A 15,839-nucleotide genomic window follows, 5' to 3' on the forward strand; every position below is an offset into this window, starting at 1 on the left:
TGTATCCCCTTCTGCCAGTGGGTAACAATAGTGCAGAGACGTGAAATACTTTGCCCAGGGTCAAAGAGTAGGAGAACCAGAGCCAGACCCTCGTTCTCAGGGCTGGACTATTGCAAGCCACTGTCTCCAGCCAAAGCTGCCAGCATGTTTAGCAGTATCTGGGGAGGGGTCACTCAAATGAAATTATGACCCACCAACCAGGCCAGTCAGAAACACCATCAGCCGTAGCAGGCTGCCTCTTTCCCCCACTCCTCAAACCTTCCTAGCCTTATTCCTGTTCCTGTTGATCTGATCTATCTATCTATCGATCTATCTATCTATCTATCTACTGTCAACATTTCAGCTGGTAAAATAAAGCTACGGAATGGCAGCTTGGACAATGAGATTGTCTGAATACTTCTGGATTTATATAATTGCTGTCCATATGAATTTTTATAGCATCTACTAGCTTAACTATTAACCCCCGCCCGCCCCCAACAAAAACCAGCCTGAAAAGCAGGGCATATACCAGGACATGAAGTACTTAAGAGTGCTCCAGGAAACGTAGACTTAAATTACCTTTCCAGTTTGACTGCCATACCCTTTTTCCCTCCCTGGCAACTGGCAGTCGATTTTTAACATATATATATTTATTTATATATATATTTTTCCCTTTAGCTGAGGTACACCAATATTTATAGGAGCCAACACGTGGACAGTATTTGAATGGCAGCTGGGCTACTTAGAAAGCGGGGGAAAGCCACGTAGACTTGTGCAGTATCAGGTCTGGGCCACTAGTGGGCAAAACTAGCCTGGGTTGTATTTGCAGGAAGATCAGGGCTTAGCAGAGCTGGTGGGGAACAGGAGCCCTGCGGCAAGAGTGGCTGTTATGGTTCCCGGCATGTGTCTGAAGTCATTTTGATTCGTTTCCTCCCCTGGGGGGTAGCATGTACGCAGGGTAGCGGAGCTTGAGGGAATTTGTTTCGTACTGACATCATGGGATGCACCCACTGAGATATGACCCCATGGGGTCTGCATGTGATGATGAGAGACGGCTGGTATCCTAAGAAGTGTAAAATCTAAATAGACAAAGGGTCAGAAGAGAGGCACGGAGAAGGGAAGGGACTTGGCCGAGGTCACCCAGCAGGCCAGTGGCAGAGCCAGGAATAGCATCAGAGGTTTCTGGCTCCCTGTCCTCTGAGTCAGTGCCTGAAAGCAGCACCCTGACCCCTGGCTCTTGCAAGGCTTGCAGGCATGTTTAGCATTATCTAGAGAAGGTGACTTTCTGCCCCTAATAGAGCCTGTAAATTCTCTGGAGCTGGGACTGTTAGCTACGTGGTTTGAGGGAGAACACAGTGAGGCCTGATGCACAGCTGGGGCCTCTGGGGTGCTGTGAAGTTAAGAAAAAATAATGGAGCTATTTGCAGGCGGCTGTTTAGCAGCGTGCCGTCCTTGGCTCGTTTTTCAGGCAAGTCAGCGGAGCTGGGGCAATCTGCATCAGTTGCAAAGATACCCCAGCCAGTTCGGGCTCCTTTAAGGCATCTTGGGCTCGGGACCCAAACCTGCTAATCGTTTTTAGCCTTAGATTCTGAGAATATTTGTTTCAGGCTCATCTCCGGTCACCGCCCAGATATGCAGACCCTGGCTTTTGCATGTTTTCATTCCACGAACACGTATCATGCAATTATAGAAAGGGTTTTATTGCTCAGTATGATAATTACAGCTCATGCTTTGATGATAGTACAGGTTTATTTTATATTGTTAGCATGCAGTTTAAATGCAGAAGGTTTTGATGACTTCCCTTTAATGAGCTTCCCATGTTCCCCTGGAAGCTCCCCAACCCCTTGTTCTCTCACTAACATGTCCAGTAAACCGTGCCTGGCACTTCAAATTCACCGCCACAAGTCCTTTTGCAATGAGACCCCAGTTCTCTCCGCGGAGGGAAAAGGAGTTTTGAACCAAAGACTAGGGGTGCTTAGATCTGCCTGTCTGCCCTGGGGGATTTCTCAGGAGAAATTCAGAGCGAACAACGATACAGCCAGACAGGCACTGCAGTACTTAACGAATGCACATCACCACCATGGGAAGGAACAGGGGGAATTTGCAATAAGGACAAGTTCAGGCAGCTCCTTTCATTTAGTTGCTGCATCTGAATGGGTAGACCCAGAGGCCTGACACTCCCAGCTTCAGAGCGTCAGTCTGTCTGAGTGGTAAAATCTCGACTTCGTTGAATTACAGTGAGTCCCTCCTGGCATTCTCGTGTCAAAGCAGGTGGCTTTCTAGTTGGAACTGGCTCTGAAGGCTGCTCCCATGAACTGTGCCGTTCTTTACCTGCAGCCAAGTGACAGCTGGAAACAAGAATGTGATGCATGTGCTAAAAGTGGTGATTAGTAAAGCTGGAGTCCGCTGGAGCAGAAAGTAATGAGAAACCATCTCCTTGCCAGTGAGAACCACAGCACTGTCTCCTCCTGTTACCAGCTAATATGTTGAATGGAGGTGATGTGGAAAAGGCCGCTTATGGAATGATGCTTCCAGCCAGCGCCTGCCTAAGTTCTGCCATCTTGCTGCCTCGATTGCAGGAGCCTGTTATATTGAGCCAGAAGCCTCTGACTCGGTGCAACTGGAAACGCACACTTCTGCGGCCTCACACTTCCTCTCTGCCCCGGGGGAAGGGGAAAAATCTCTTCTGATTTATCCTATAAACATCCCTTGCAGGACAAGGTGGGATGTGAAAGATGTGGACCCACATGCGCCCCCGAGTCCCTGGCTAATGCTGTTTCAAGCATCCATAACTTTTTTCCATCTACTCAGTCTAATAAAAGATAGCACATCTGCTCAAAAAACCTTCCCTGCCTATGTCCTTAGACCAACACAGCTACAACCAAAAAGCAAGCATCCATAGAGGCAGCCCAACACAGCTGTTTAGCCACGTCCACTTCTTCTGCCCTTCCCTCCAAAGGTGTTTGCATCTGTGCATCAAATGTTAGTACAGGAGATGAAGGGCTGATTTCCCATGGTGGCAGAAACAGGCAGATGCTGGGGTGATGGGCGTTATCAAATGCAGTAGGGCAAGATGATGGGGGCCATTCAATAGGAAGGATTATAACAGATCAGCCGAGCGTTTCCATCCAATTCTGTGTCCTGCTTCTGATCAAGGCCAGCACTAGCTGCTTCAAGAAGATGAAAGAAACCTCCATGGGCAAGTCTTGTGTGACCTATCTCTAAGGGTAGTTTTTTTTCCCCAGACCAAGCAGTTAAATCACTGGCCTGTGTGTAGAAGCAGGAAGGTTTTATAATCCTACGAGTTTCACCATGGTGGGGAGCAGGGGTTACTGATTTTGCACCACTGTCACTGAGATCAGGAGTGGTGACTGGGCCTGGATCGTTAAAAAGTGGGGATGATTTTCACTTGCAGTTGATGGGGTTATACTTGCTTTAGGGCCACTTCATGCTGTTCTTGTGGTTCAAAGAGGCCGTAACATAAAAGAGGATCTTAAGAGGATCCATTAAGCTCCATTAAGGATCAAAAGAGGAGCTTAATGGATCTCCAGCTTGCAATCCAGCTGGCAACACCTGAATGGTAGATATTGCCGTGAGGATATCATCTACCAATAGGCCCTCTTGGTTTAGCAGTGTTTTGAGGGTGGATGAAAAAGACGGGGCTCAAAAATGTACCAAGGAAACATGTTGCTCTGTTTTGGGCTCTCAAATTCTCTTCCCCGTTTCCCACGAGGGCAATTCACCATCCAGCATCACCCCCTCCATCTTGCCAGCTACGTGGAAGCCTGCAGTGCACTTTCGGGACAGTGTAACCCAACAATTTAGCTGCCTTAAGCAGAGGGAACCAAAATATGAGAATTAAAGAATAAGTCCCTCGACGGGTGTGAATGCGCCCGACTCCGCTGATATCAAAGCAGCGACAGCCCTGTACAGTGGGGAGGTTCTGGCCCATCTGGTTTTCTGTTAGATTTTTTTTCTCCCTCCCTCCTTCTCTTTTTGTCTTTCAATCTCTCTGTGGGTGCCTCTTGCTTCCCTGTTCTGCTTTTCTGCACTACTCCTTTTCTTAAAATTGGGTTTAATCCTATCCTCTCGGAGTCCCTCCTGTGCAGAGCATAAGCGCCAAAGCCGTCCCAGCTGGAGCCCAACTTTCCAGAGTGTGTTGAAGTGGGCCACCAGGAATCCTGCTCCACCCAGCCCAGTTGTGCCAGTGGGAGACAGGTGCAGACAGACAAGGTTGAGAAGGAAGAGAACTGATTGTTCAGTTAGTGAGAGAACCACTGGGGTTTTGCAGGACGAAGCGGAGACCTCGTCCCATGCTGGTGGAGCCCAGTTAGACTAGAAGGGGCAGCACCTAGTGAGCGCAGTCAATGAATCAACCCTCCAGAGCAGGCGAGGAACCCCTGCGTAGGCTGCTATTGACACCCATATTATGCTATTGCAGAAGCCAAATCAAACCATCAAGCAGCGTTAAAATGAGACTGAAGGCCTTCGCCCAGCATGGGTCACTGGATCTGGGGTGGCATTGCCCTGAGGACAGGGGGAGAGGCCAGGGATCCAGGGCTTGGGGTTAAATCTCAATGACACTAGCCCGCCGCAGGCAGAGTGGTGCATCGGGGGGCATCGCGTTGCGCTGGATCTCGTTCCCATCCAGTCGTAAGACCTGGAGCCTGGAATAGTTCATGACATCCACGACTGTGCAGAAGCTGCTGATGGAGAATTCTGTGGGGAGAGAAGAAGACGGAGAGCTGAGACAGCCGGAGCCCAGATCCATCTAGCAGGTTGTCTTAGCTAGATTCATACCATTGGTAATAAGCCGTAACGTGCATTTATTAGTATGGTGCATGCTACTGCCTAGAGCCAACTGCTAAGAACCACTCACGCACAGCACATTCACTTGGGTCACAGGCAGGGCTTGCGTGCAGATTGTTTTCAACAAAGTCACTGTCCTCAAAAATGCATAATGATTTTGGGGGGCTTGAGAACTGGATTTCAGAGTGCTGAGCCCAAACCCTGTGAAAATCAGACCCCTTTCAACTAGGGCAACCAGTATCACAGGTCATTGCAGAAAATCCTGACCATAAGTCCTTACCCCTTGAGCAAAAGAAGTAATTCTTCTAGCTCATATCAATAATAAGCTTTTTTGTGGACCAGGCATGAGATGGGGACAACTCTCACTTTTTCTGGCGTGCTTTAGGAGTAGCCCTGCTGATGTCAATGGAGCATGACTGCTATCACAGAGGAGTGATTCAGACCCCCTGTTTGTATTAATGGGGTGAAACCAGATGTATCGGAGGTCACAGCTGGGTCTATCTCCTTGTCTTCAGCAAGATCCCTCTGAGGACAGTTACGGGTGCTGTGCTCCCAGCTCAGCTATTATAAAGTATTTGGCAACCCTGACAAGCCCCAGGTGGGTCACGGGGAGGTGGGGGGGTGCATGTTTCAGAGGAGGGTGGGAGATTAGGTTGTAGCCGTGTTGCTCTAAGGACATAGGCGGACAAGGTTCTTTGGCTAGAGGTGATATCTTACACCGAGTAGCTGGAAAAAATGTTCTTTGCAAGCTTTCGGGCACAGGGGAAGGTGGCAGGGCCCGGCTTCCTCTGCAGGCTCTGGGACAGGAGTGAGCAGCCAGGGGGCAGCAACACTCCAGGACTTGGGAGACGTGCAAGAAATACCTGGGGGAGGAGGAGAACAAAGAGAACTCCTTAGCACAGCTTTTCCCTGTGCAAAGCTGGAGGGGCAGGGAGGTGATGGCTGTTCAGAGGTAAATTCCAGCAGTACAGTGAGAGTCAGGAGGCAGGTGGAGGGAATGGGCCTGGAATCTCCTGCCAGCACTTCCAGTGCTAATAGAAACTCATATGTGGATTTGCTAAAGCATTGCCCAGTGGTTAGAGCCAGGGACCTGGGACACAGGATTCATGCATGCTCTTCCTGCCTCTGCTACTGTTTCACTGTGCAACTTGGTCAAATCACTTTGCCCCTCTCTTGCCCAGGTGCAACACCAGGAAAGTAATACAGCCCTACCCTATTGCTTCTAATACGGTGGTGCCCTGATGTCCTGGGTTCTGTACATACCTGTAATAAGAGAGATTCCTGCCTCAAACGCCTCTCAGGCTGAGCAGACTGGACAAAGGCTGAGACAGGAAATTCAGGGGGAATGACCTGCCCCAGGCCGCACAAGGCAGAGCCAAGATTCAAGCCACAATCCGTATCTTCCCAGTTCTGTTTCCTGTCGGCTGGGCCACGTTACCTCGATTTAAATTATTGGCTTTGTAAAGTTGTTTGTGATCCCCGGATGAAAAGGCAGCAGACAAAGACCCAATATTATTCTTCAACTGAGGTGTGGTATAGGGAAGACTTTGACAGCCTCGGAGGGACCACCACCACTATCGTAAAGCCTCAGCAGAGGCCAGATATGTATGTATTACAAACCCTGAACACTGATTCCCTTGATCCGCTGCGTCCCTTGCTCACTACAGGGGGCAAGAAGGAAGAAGCAGGGGCTTTCTGCACAACTCGTTAAACTTGAAAGGTCAAATGCAAAACCTGCAGTAAAAATGAATGAATAAGCAGAGCAGCTTGAGATCCAGAACAATTTAATGGCATCTGTGGACACATTTAGCAAGTGCATTTTTTTTTTTTAAGCAAACATTTGGAAACTGGCTCCTGTCTCAGCTATCCATCACTTCCCCAGCGTGGGGCTGCGTGTCTCCTCTGCCACAGCTGACGGCATCACTAACACTTAATTAAAAGAGTGCACACAATGTAGCGAGCTGCTCACAGTCCTGTGACACCACCGCTGCTTAACGAAGATCGTGACCTCGGGGCTTGATGGGTGAGCAAAGTGGGAATGGATTTTTCCAGCTGTTTCGGGTTTTTTTGAAAAAAAAAAAAGAGTCTGTTCTGTTTTGTTTTCTCATTTGAGAGAATATAGGTCCTGGAAGAAGATGCCACATGGCAGTTTCTGGAGCTAAAACTGTGGAGCGCAGGAAATGGTGCCGCAAGCTTTTTTGCTAGTGGTGTCACTAGCAGTAACCTGGAGGGACTTTTTCTAGTGTCTATCCTAAGATGGTCCCCGTTACAGAAGTGTCCGAGCCCCTCGCTGTCCTTGTAGAATACCAGGGGGAGGTCAGTGCTCCTATCCCCACGTCACGAGTGACTGATCAAGGTCAGACAAAAAGTCGGTCGTGTAGGTAGCAATTTGTCCGGACAACCTGGCTCCGAGTCATCAGCAGCCTCAGAAGAAGCCATCTCAGAGACTGGGTACAGAAATGGGAGGCTGTACACTGGGACACAAGAGATCTGGTTTTAATCCCAGCTCAGCCACCCTCTCCTTTGCCTGCCTTGTCTATTTGGACTGGAAACTCTTCGAGAGAGAGTCTGTACAGCCCATCCCCCAACTGGGTCCCAATCTTTGTGGGGACCTTTAGGCAAGGGAATAAGATGAAAACCTTGAGTCTGCCGAGCATCCTCCAGGAGAAAGCTTGCTCAGCGACTGACTCAGGTTGGTTTCTAAAGGTCACCGCAAACTGAAAGGTTCCCTGTTCCCTACCAGCCATTTTTACAGCCTGCACGTACATGCCATTAATAATTCTGGGATCTCCCTTGCAATGTTTCCATTCTCTTTTGAGAGGGGACCAATGTCTGAGCAGGAGAGTTGCTCCTGTGTGCAGAATGTCTTACAGAGCAATCTAGACGCTGACCTAAGACTTTCCAATGTGCCAGCATCCTCCCATTACATTACTTCGGATAATTCAAAGTTGAAGAATAAATCAGCCAAAGGCTGCACTCCCAAATGATGCCAAGCTGGAGAAATTTCAAGAGCTATGGATGCAAGAAGTTCGGTGCATCCCAGTAAACATGGGAAGAGAGAGAAAGGCATGTCTTTCTTCTTCCCATATGTCCTTTTGGTTGGGCCTTTCTAAAGAGAGCCATCGATGATGCCAGAAACTTTTGTGTCCTAGTTTTAGGGCCCTGCAGTGTGGGTCAGACGCTGCCTTGGGCTAAAGACTCTTCTTCCAGGAGCTTTGCTAGTAACTAGCCAGTGCCAGCCACAGCTCAGGGTTGCAGTCTCCCGTCTCAGCCCCCATGCGCAGCTTCCACTGATGAAAGCTGGTTCCTGGCCAGTCAGTGCCTCTATGAGCCAAAGACACATCAGTCACGGAGACTTTTGAACCAGACAGTGCTGCCTCCGCAGGTGTCACTAGCAGCAAACAGAAGTCCTGCCCGGTAAAGGGGCCATGTCAAACTCACAGGCGACAGGCGGGAGGGAATGACCTGACCGGGACTCGCACGGCTCCTGGGGTCTCGTCAGATGTGCTAAGCGATGGCTCTAGAAGCAGGCTCCTTGGCTCTGCTTTCCTCCTCGTGTCGCCAGTGTGACGGAGCCTGGCATTAACGAAGAGGAAGCAGAGAGACGCCTGCCGTCAAGGTAGGACCGAGCAAGCCCGCAGCATCCATTACAACCCCCGGAAGATCCCCGAAGTGGGGAACTGCGGATAGGGAGCCACTGGCTGGAGGACTGTTTGGACTGGGAACGGATGGCTCGGGGCCTGCTCCACATGGCAATCATTTGCTGATCACTCCAAACGGAGCAGACACATGGAGTTACCAGCAAGTGATCCTCTCATAGCGCAGCCACTGGTACCTGCAGTCTGGGGGGGCCCCCACCCTGTCTGACCCCATCAGAGATCCTGCTACCCCAGCGGGAGGGAGCCGCCTCCTTCTCAGACGCTTGCTCAGGTTTTATTGTCGCTATCCCGCAGGACGCCCCAGATCAGCCCACGCCGGTGTCGGAGCTAGTGTAAATGGATGCAGTTCCTCTGCCAAGGAGACTGCCAGGAGGGGCAGGCAGCAGCTCTGATCAGCGGGCTGTAACAGTGATGTGTGCTGGCAGCGCCAGGCTGTGGAGGAGGGGAGCGGTGGCTCTCCAGCACCCCAGGACCCGGGAGCATCACTGTTTTGACACCCCTGCCAGCAATGTCAAGCAGCGAGGGAGCCATACAGGGACAGATACATGAGACATGAGAGTAGGCAGAAACTCAGATGAGACAGATGCGCCCCCCGCCCTGCCCCCCCCGGTGCCAAATGCATCCGGGCATCACGGAGTGCAGTTCCTATGGATGTAAATGATGGCCTGTGCTAGAAGATGGGGGTACACAGAAAGCTCATACTGACTTGACCTTTCCCTGGGCACATAGGCACTTCAGTGCACCAACACTATGCTCCATGCTCCCGGGGCCAAATATAGTCCTGCTGGGAGCAGACACCCAGCAGGTGTCAATGCCAGGTGTGACTTGCACCGCTTACACCTTCTTCCCTAGCAAAGTTGCAGCCAGCGGGTCTGTTGGCACTTATCCATGCCACTGACTTCAGTGGAGTCACTCCTGATTGATACCCACGTCTGTGGGGACAGAATTGGGCCCGGCATTTCACTTTCACCATCACTTATATCCTTGCGTAGGGAATTAAATGAACATCCCTGGGGTTACTGTCTTATACACCACCGTAAGGAGAAGCAGAATATTGTCTCTCACCTGCCGTAAGAAAAGCGACTTTCTTTCTGTTGAAGCTTCCTTAAATAGCTACACTAATACAAAGGAACCAAATGGGTCCAAATAAAAGTGTTTACTAACTATATTCAAATACACCAGGCGTAGCTACTCGTGTACGACTCTTCTGATTAGCTTCCATAATGTCGAGTACAAGTGCCATTACAACAGCACCATTCAGCCAAGGATCTCCAAGCACTTTATGAAGATATCATCACAGATGGAAGAAACGGAGGCACAGGGAGGGGAAGTGATTGCCAAAGGCCACCCAAGAACTCCGTGGCAGCGACAGGACCGAAATCCCAGGCTCTAAATCCCAGTCTCCATGCTCAAACCAGCCTCTGGCGGCCAGCAAAGGCACCTGACTCATCGCCCTCCCGTTTCCTGCCCTTACACTGAGCACTGGATCATGCACTACCCTGTCTGCGTCGCAAGTTCAATGCCAGGGTGGTACTCACCATTGATTTGGTTGCCTTGAAGGTAGAGGTTCTCGAGCTGGGTGCTAACCCGGGGGATCTTCTGGAACCTGTTGTAAGACAGATCCAGCTCAAGAATGCTGCTGCTGTTGAAGGCGTTGGAAGCGAGTCCCTCGTTCGTCAGGGTGTTGTGGGCCAGGCGGACATAGAGCAGCTTGGGGGACACCTTGAAATACTCATCTGGGATCGTGTTGATGTAGTTATGTTCTAGGTAGAGCTGTTCCAGGGCGATCGGGAGACCATCTGGGACCTTCCTGAGGTGGTTGTAGCTCAAATCAACCAGGATCAAGGACTTTAACCCCTTGAAGGATGCTGCTATTTCATAGATCTGGTTGTGACTAAGGTACAGGGCGGTGAGGTTCTCCAAGCCTTCCAGAGCGTTGGCTGGGATCTTGGTGATCTGATTGTAATCCAGGTGGAGCTCTCTCAGGGACCTAGGCAGGGGGCCGGGCATCTTGGTCAGGTTGTTGTTGTTCAGATACAACCTCTCCAGGTTCTTGAGCTTGGCAAAGATCTTCTTGCCCATCTTCTCGTTGCTGATCTGGTTGCCGTGCAGCGCGATCCATTCCAGGTTTGTGGCATTGTCAAATGCTGCCTCTTGGATGGAGGTGATCTGGTTGTTCTGGAAGTAGACATACTTCATCCTGGAAGGCACGAAGGGCAGATACCTCAGGTTGCGACTGTCACAGTACATCGCGGAGGAGAGGTTGGGCGGACACTCGCATTCCTGGGGGCACTGCCTGGAAACGGGCTGCACAGACTCAGGGGCGGGTTCTGCTACGGACATTTCCCCTGGAGCATAATAGTACGGGGGGCCTTCATCCTCGTAGTAGGGCACGTAGTTGTAAGAAGGTATCCGGGCTTGCCGAAGTACATACTGCATCCATAGATCTTCATCGTAATAATCCTGGGCCTGTGAGACCCTGCAGATCCCAGCCACTATCAGGATAGCAACCCAGTGCATTGTGTTGAACCTCAAGGAATCTGTATGGAAGGAGAAAGGGGCGGGGGCGGGGGAACAGGAGCATTTATTAGGTCAGGCACAAGTAAAATAGGAAGCTGATGGGAGGTTGTGGAGCTGAATGGACAGAGCAGTGGGCAGACTGAGATCTTCACCTGGTCTTCTGGGTGAGTGGGGGCCAACCAGACCCCCTCACTTTATCTCAGTGTTTCTATCTGTAAAATGGGCCACCATGGTAAAGCATTTTGAGATGTACTGGTAAATAAAGGGCTATTTAAGAGCTGGAAGTTATTATCAGATCACTGAGGATCTAGTGCTACTGCAACAGATAGGATTAATCCAGCTTTCCAAGAATGTGTCTGTAAACATTTGCTCTAGTAACAGCTGCCAATTCTCAACCCTTTAGTTTGCCGTGCACGAACATACCTTCCAGTGAAATTTTTAATGCAGGATTTTTACGGTGTAGGATGCAGGGGCGCCAACTGAGATTTGGATCTTTGGTGCTAGCTGCAGCATGTATTAAGAGACAAACTCCTTGCCCTAAAGAGCTTACAGGGCATTTAGACGAGGTGCACAAAAGAAGAGGAAACAGAGGTGGGAAGGGATTTGCACACAGTCACCCAGTGGGGAGCAAAGCCTAGGACTCATGACTCCCAGTCCGATGCCTGGCACACTGCAAATGGAGCTTTGTACGGCTTTGTACCAGGAGCCTCTTCGCATGTGCATCCTGGAAGCTGTTTGAGAGTCATCCACTAAGGCAGCAGAAAAAATGCAATGTGATTTTATTTTATTTTTTAAAATAGCCAGCTGGGTATTGCAGAGGACACTCTGTGAATAGCAAGTGCTTGAAGCGACTTGTCTGTAATAGGAGTTAATCTTTAGGAGAAGGCTCAAGAGACCAAATTGACCGCACTCAATTAGTTTGCCGTGGCTGATTACAATCTTAATCGATACAGCTCTCCATTACCAATCCAAAAGGAGCCGTGTGGCAGCTGCAGGATGGATTGCGCTCAACAGACTCGTCAGTCCTACTCATTTACAACACACATTCCTGCAGCATTTCACCAGCTCACTTTTGCTCATCTCATCAGCAGAAAAATGGAGCGTTCCGACTGTTTGCAACGCGTGTGGAATCAGACTCAACAAGTTCAAGCTTATTTTTAATGAGCACACGTTGAAAAGCCTGGGTGCTGCAAAGTTCAGCTTGCACAATTCATATGAGTACTCAAGAATTAGGGGGATCTCGTTCAGGCGTGCTAATAGGCGAGCACAACAACTGGGGGGAAGACAGTCAATGTGGAACCCAGAAATTAACATTAAGCATAGATCTATGAATTGGAAACCCAATAGAAAAAGATTAACACCTGTTCGTGGATAACTTGCAAACAGAAAATGAAGGAGAATAAATGAATGGGATGAAACAGTTTGCCGGGATTATTTCAAATCATCATATGCAGAGACCCATAGGTATGGTTCAGTGGAACAGGAGATATTTTGACTAGAAGAGTAGGTACGACTGAGAGAATAGGGTTTTAGACTGGGGCTCTGCAAACCTTGATTTTATTCCTGCATCTGTCACAGATTTCTTTTAAGTGACTTGTTTGCGGTGACACCATCTAGCCTGTGCCTCAGCCTATAAAATGGGATTAAGCTTCCCACCTCTCTGAGAAGGTAAGTAGGTAAATCCTGTTTGTGACAGTGATTCATACAGGGTCCTAGATGATGGCTTTTCTTCCTTCATTAACACTTATTAACCTGGTGTAGAATAGCAGGCAAAGATGAGCTCTATCCAGGTGATGGTCTTTGCTGCTCTGAATGGGGGATGAGAAGGGATTCTGCTTCCCTGCTGACCTCTCCATCCAAGGTTGGACATTCAGAGCCACAGAGTCACTTCTGTGACTCTGGTGTTCACAAGCAGAAGTGGTGGCCTGTGCAATAGGTGCACCTAGTCCCCGCTGAAGATGGATCACCCATACTGCAGCAAAGGGTTTCCCTCCTTTCACTGTGGGGTGGGAGGAGAGTCTGGGGAGTCTCTTAATTAAGGTTATCCTTACTGCCGCTCTGCACTCTGGAACTACATGCAACACGATGTCAAGCAAGAAGGTTCCCTGCCCTGGTCCCCTTTGCTGTGGCGTGAAGCTCTGGCCTCCTGCCAGCCCCGAGGTCTGTGTGATATACATACCTGGGGCTGGCTGAAATCAATGCACGCTGCAACCTGGAGCCCATGCACACGTATGGCCGCCAGGACTGGCTTGTGGGGAGGTTTCTGTCTACAGAAGGGTATCGGAGCAAACCAGAAAGAACCCAGTGCCAGTTGCATGTCTCAGAGGCATTCCCAGTCTGCCCCGCTGTCATTTTCACTTATGGCAGGACTTTGGGACGTAAGTCCCCTGAACTCCCGCTAGGAAGGCCTGGGCTGCACGTTGCGATGCGTATGTGGGCTCACTCGCTCTGTGCTGACTGCACCAAACCTGGAAGCGAGGTGGCGAAGCCACGCGGAGGAGGCACCTCCCACTGCGGCCCTGGAGGTCTCCATCTCCAACATCCTTGAGAGCAGTGGTGGAGGCATCCCCAGGGCAGCTTCACCATCTCCTTTCTGAGTCTGATGCTTGTGGAAAGGGAGCAGGTGAGCAGGGCTGCGCTTCTTAATCTCTCCCGGTGTCCCTATCTTTCACTTACGCATCTTGAGGGGCAATAATACTATGTCCTGTCCTTTTTGGTCTTAAACTCTCAGCTGTTAGAGGCAGGAATGGTCTCTCATTAGCTGTATGTGCAGCCCAATGGGCCTCCAGTCTTGGCTGGTGCTGCTGAACTAGAAGCAATAAAGAGGCCTCCAGACACACAAGCAAGTGGGGAAGTTGGTGCCCCATGCACCCTTTGGATTCGGTGCCTGGAGTAGGACCCCACCAACCCAGGTCTGCTGTCTCTGCAGTGCAGATACCCCACCACCAAGGATCCAGATGGAGTGGGCTGTCTTCAGACTCATCAGTTACCATGGGGCGCCCCTGAATTGCTAGCACTGGGCCTAACTGTCCCAGACTCAGAGAGATGCACACCAGCTAAAACTGTAGCAGGGGATGGGTATGTATAGCTGCAACACTAAATGTGAATCTCAGCAGTCCAGACAAAGAGGGTACAGTGCTGCTCTGATCCCGACTGCCCTGCCCCGAGCTGGCTAGCTGGCACACGGCTCATGCAGGAAGAAAAGAGGGATTGAAACCTCTGTGGTCAGACTCTTTATATTTTTTTTCTATCCCACTTTTTCCATACGCATGGGAGTGCCGGCAGCTGATGGAGCAGATGGAACAGGGTGCATTAGAGGCTCTGAGTGTGCTGTGAGATGTTGGCGCACACGGGCTGCTTCGGGGATCGGTGCTTCCCCTGCTCCCATTCCAGGGGCACCTTGCCTGGTAAAATACGGCTCCCGGCTTCTGTGCCAGCTCTGCCTGGCACGCAGGCATCCTCCACCCATGCTGAAATTCTCTTTCCCCCGTGCAACGCCGATCGAAGGACACCTCTCTACCCTGTGCAGCACTGTTCCTTAAGGAAAGTCTCCGTTACACAGAATGGCACCTAGGGGCTCTTTCATCCATATGCAATGCCTTCCTGGATGGTCTCTGTCTTGATTCCTCGACATACACCACCTTTTCCCTCTCTTTCCGGGGCTTCTCTTCCATCTTCTGAACCCTTGCTGTCGGTGTATTTCCACCACCCAACTCCTTTTCTATGGTGGTATCTGAGTTCCTTCCAGATATAGGTTTTTATATATATACACATACACACTGAAACTCTGTCTCCATCAGCCTGACCAAGCCTGTTTCACTTTCTAATTGGGATTGACACCCTGTACCCGCATGAGATTTATCCAGCCCTTATCATTTGCACCTTCTGACCATCGCACCCTAGGTGTGCTAGAACCGAGTGTGGATGGGACACTGACACCACAGCCAGGTACCTGTCCTGGGAGAAAGGGCACTCAGGTGGAGGTTGCAGCATGGAGACTGGCACAAATCTCATCTCCTTTCTCCCTTCCAGGAACTTCACAAATTGCCAAAGGGGGAAAAGGGTTAGTAAGGATGATTGCTTTCCCCACTGCTCCCACACCAGCCATTCAAACAGCCGTCCAGGCTCAGCCCTGTGCCACCCGTGTTGCTGGCATGTGATGCACATGCCACCCTGCTTCAGCGTCGTGCTGGCAGCGTGGCGAGCGGGGTTGCTTTCCCTCTGCCGCACAGGTAGGCAAATAAACGGAGCTAGAGACAATCCAAATAAATGCAGAAAGGAACTTACCCGGCTAAGAGGGTCTTTTCCAAAGCCTCAGCACTCTTCTGCCTGATCTCCTTGTGTTAAAGAGCATGTGTGTGCATCTCAGTTTGCCAGGGTTGGTGCCCGCCCCAGATCCCTAATCAAATATTGTGCTTGCAGGTCACAGGCTCAGCAGGGTGGTATTTCTTTCTCTCTTTTTTTTTTTTGGTCAGTGACCTCCTAACAGCAGACAGTTTGCAGAGGAGAGTGAAGAGACCCTAACGCTGCCTGACGTTATAAATAACCTGCTTTTTCTCTCCTCTCTCCCTCTCTCTCTCGCTCGTCTCTCCTTGCCGAAGCGTTGGCAGTTTCCAGGCTCTCTGTTTAACGAGTTAGTGGAATTGTGGATGTTGTTTTTAACAGAGTCTCGCTAGGTCTCCTGTGTTTCTCATCAGGAAAAGCTGATGAGGCAGGAGGCCAGGTTAAAAAAAAAAAAAAAGAATAAAAAAGTATCAAACCTTTGAGGGACGATGATGAGCTCGTCAGAGATGGAGCCGCTCTGACCTGTGTGCCGGCAGGATGAGATAGATCAGAGCTGCCCTGAGGGTGCAAGCCCTTGCCTGTAGGTCA

General features: G+C 50.2%; 1 protein-coding gene and 1 long non-coding RNA gene across 3 annotated transcripts in view; one reads left to right on the forward strand and one right to left on the reverse strand.

Moving 5' to 3' along the window:
* Positions 1-15,839, forward strand: part of LOC149853800 (uncharacterized) — a 41,655-nt gene that overhangs the window by 12,254 nt on the left and 13,562 nt on the right. Inside the window, exon 4 of one of the 2 annotated variants that reach the window (XR_016438932.1) lies at positions 11,921-12,627. The exons of the other annotated variant lie outside the window; for it this stretch is intronic. This is a non-coding gene — a long non-coding RNA (uncharacterized LOC149853800). Of the gene's footprint in view, positions 1-11,920; positions 12,628-15,839 lie in introns of those variants that run through there. 2 annotated transcript variants of the gene reach the window in all.
* On the reverse strand, positions 1,639-15,557 carry FMOD (fibromodulin). Its single transcript, XM_090025977.1, has 3 exons — positions 15,255-15,557; positions 9,986-10,987; positions 1,639-4,698 (listed from the first exon to the last, which is right to left on the reverse strand). The coding sequence occupies exons 2-3, from the start codon at positions 10,965-10,967 to the stop codon at positions 4,547-4,549; spliced, it is 1,134 nt and encodes a 377-aa protein (XP_089882103.1). The 5' UTR covers positions 10,968-10,987; positions 15,255-15,557; the 3' UTR covers positions 1,639-4,546.

The sequence above is a fragment of the Crocodylus siamensis genome, chromosome 13, assembly GCF_052110815.1.
Source record: "Crocodylus siamensis isolate JL-2025a chromosome 13, ASM5211081v1, whole genome shotgun sequence".
Lineage (NCBI taxonomy): Eukaryota > Metazoa > Chordata > Crocodylia > Crocodylidae > Crocodylus > Crocodylus siamensis.

Coding starts and splice junctions, on each gene's coding strand:
- FMOD (XM_090025977.1), bottom strand. CDS start 10,967: ATGCACTGGGTTGCTATCCTGATAGTGGCTGGGATCTGCAGGGTCTCA. Junction 4,699..9,985: donor TCAAGGCAACCAAATCAATG/GTGAGTACCACC, acceptor CTCTCCCCACAG/AATTCTCCATCAGCAGCTTC.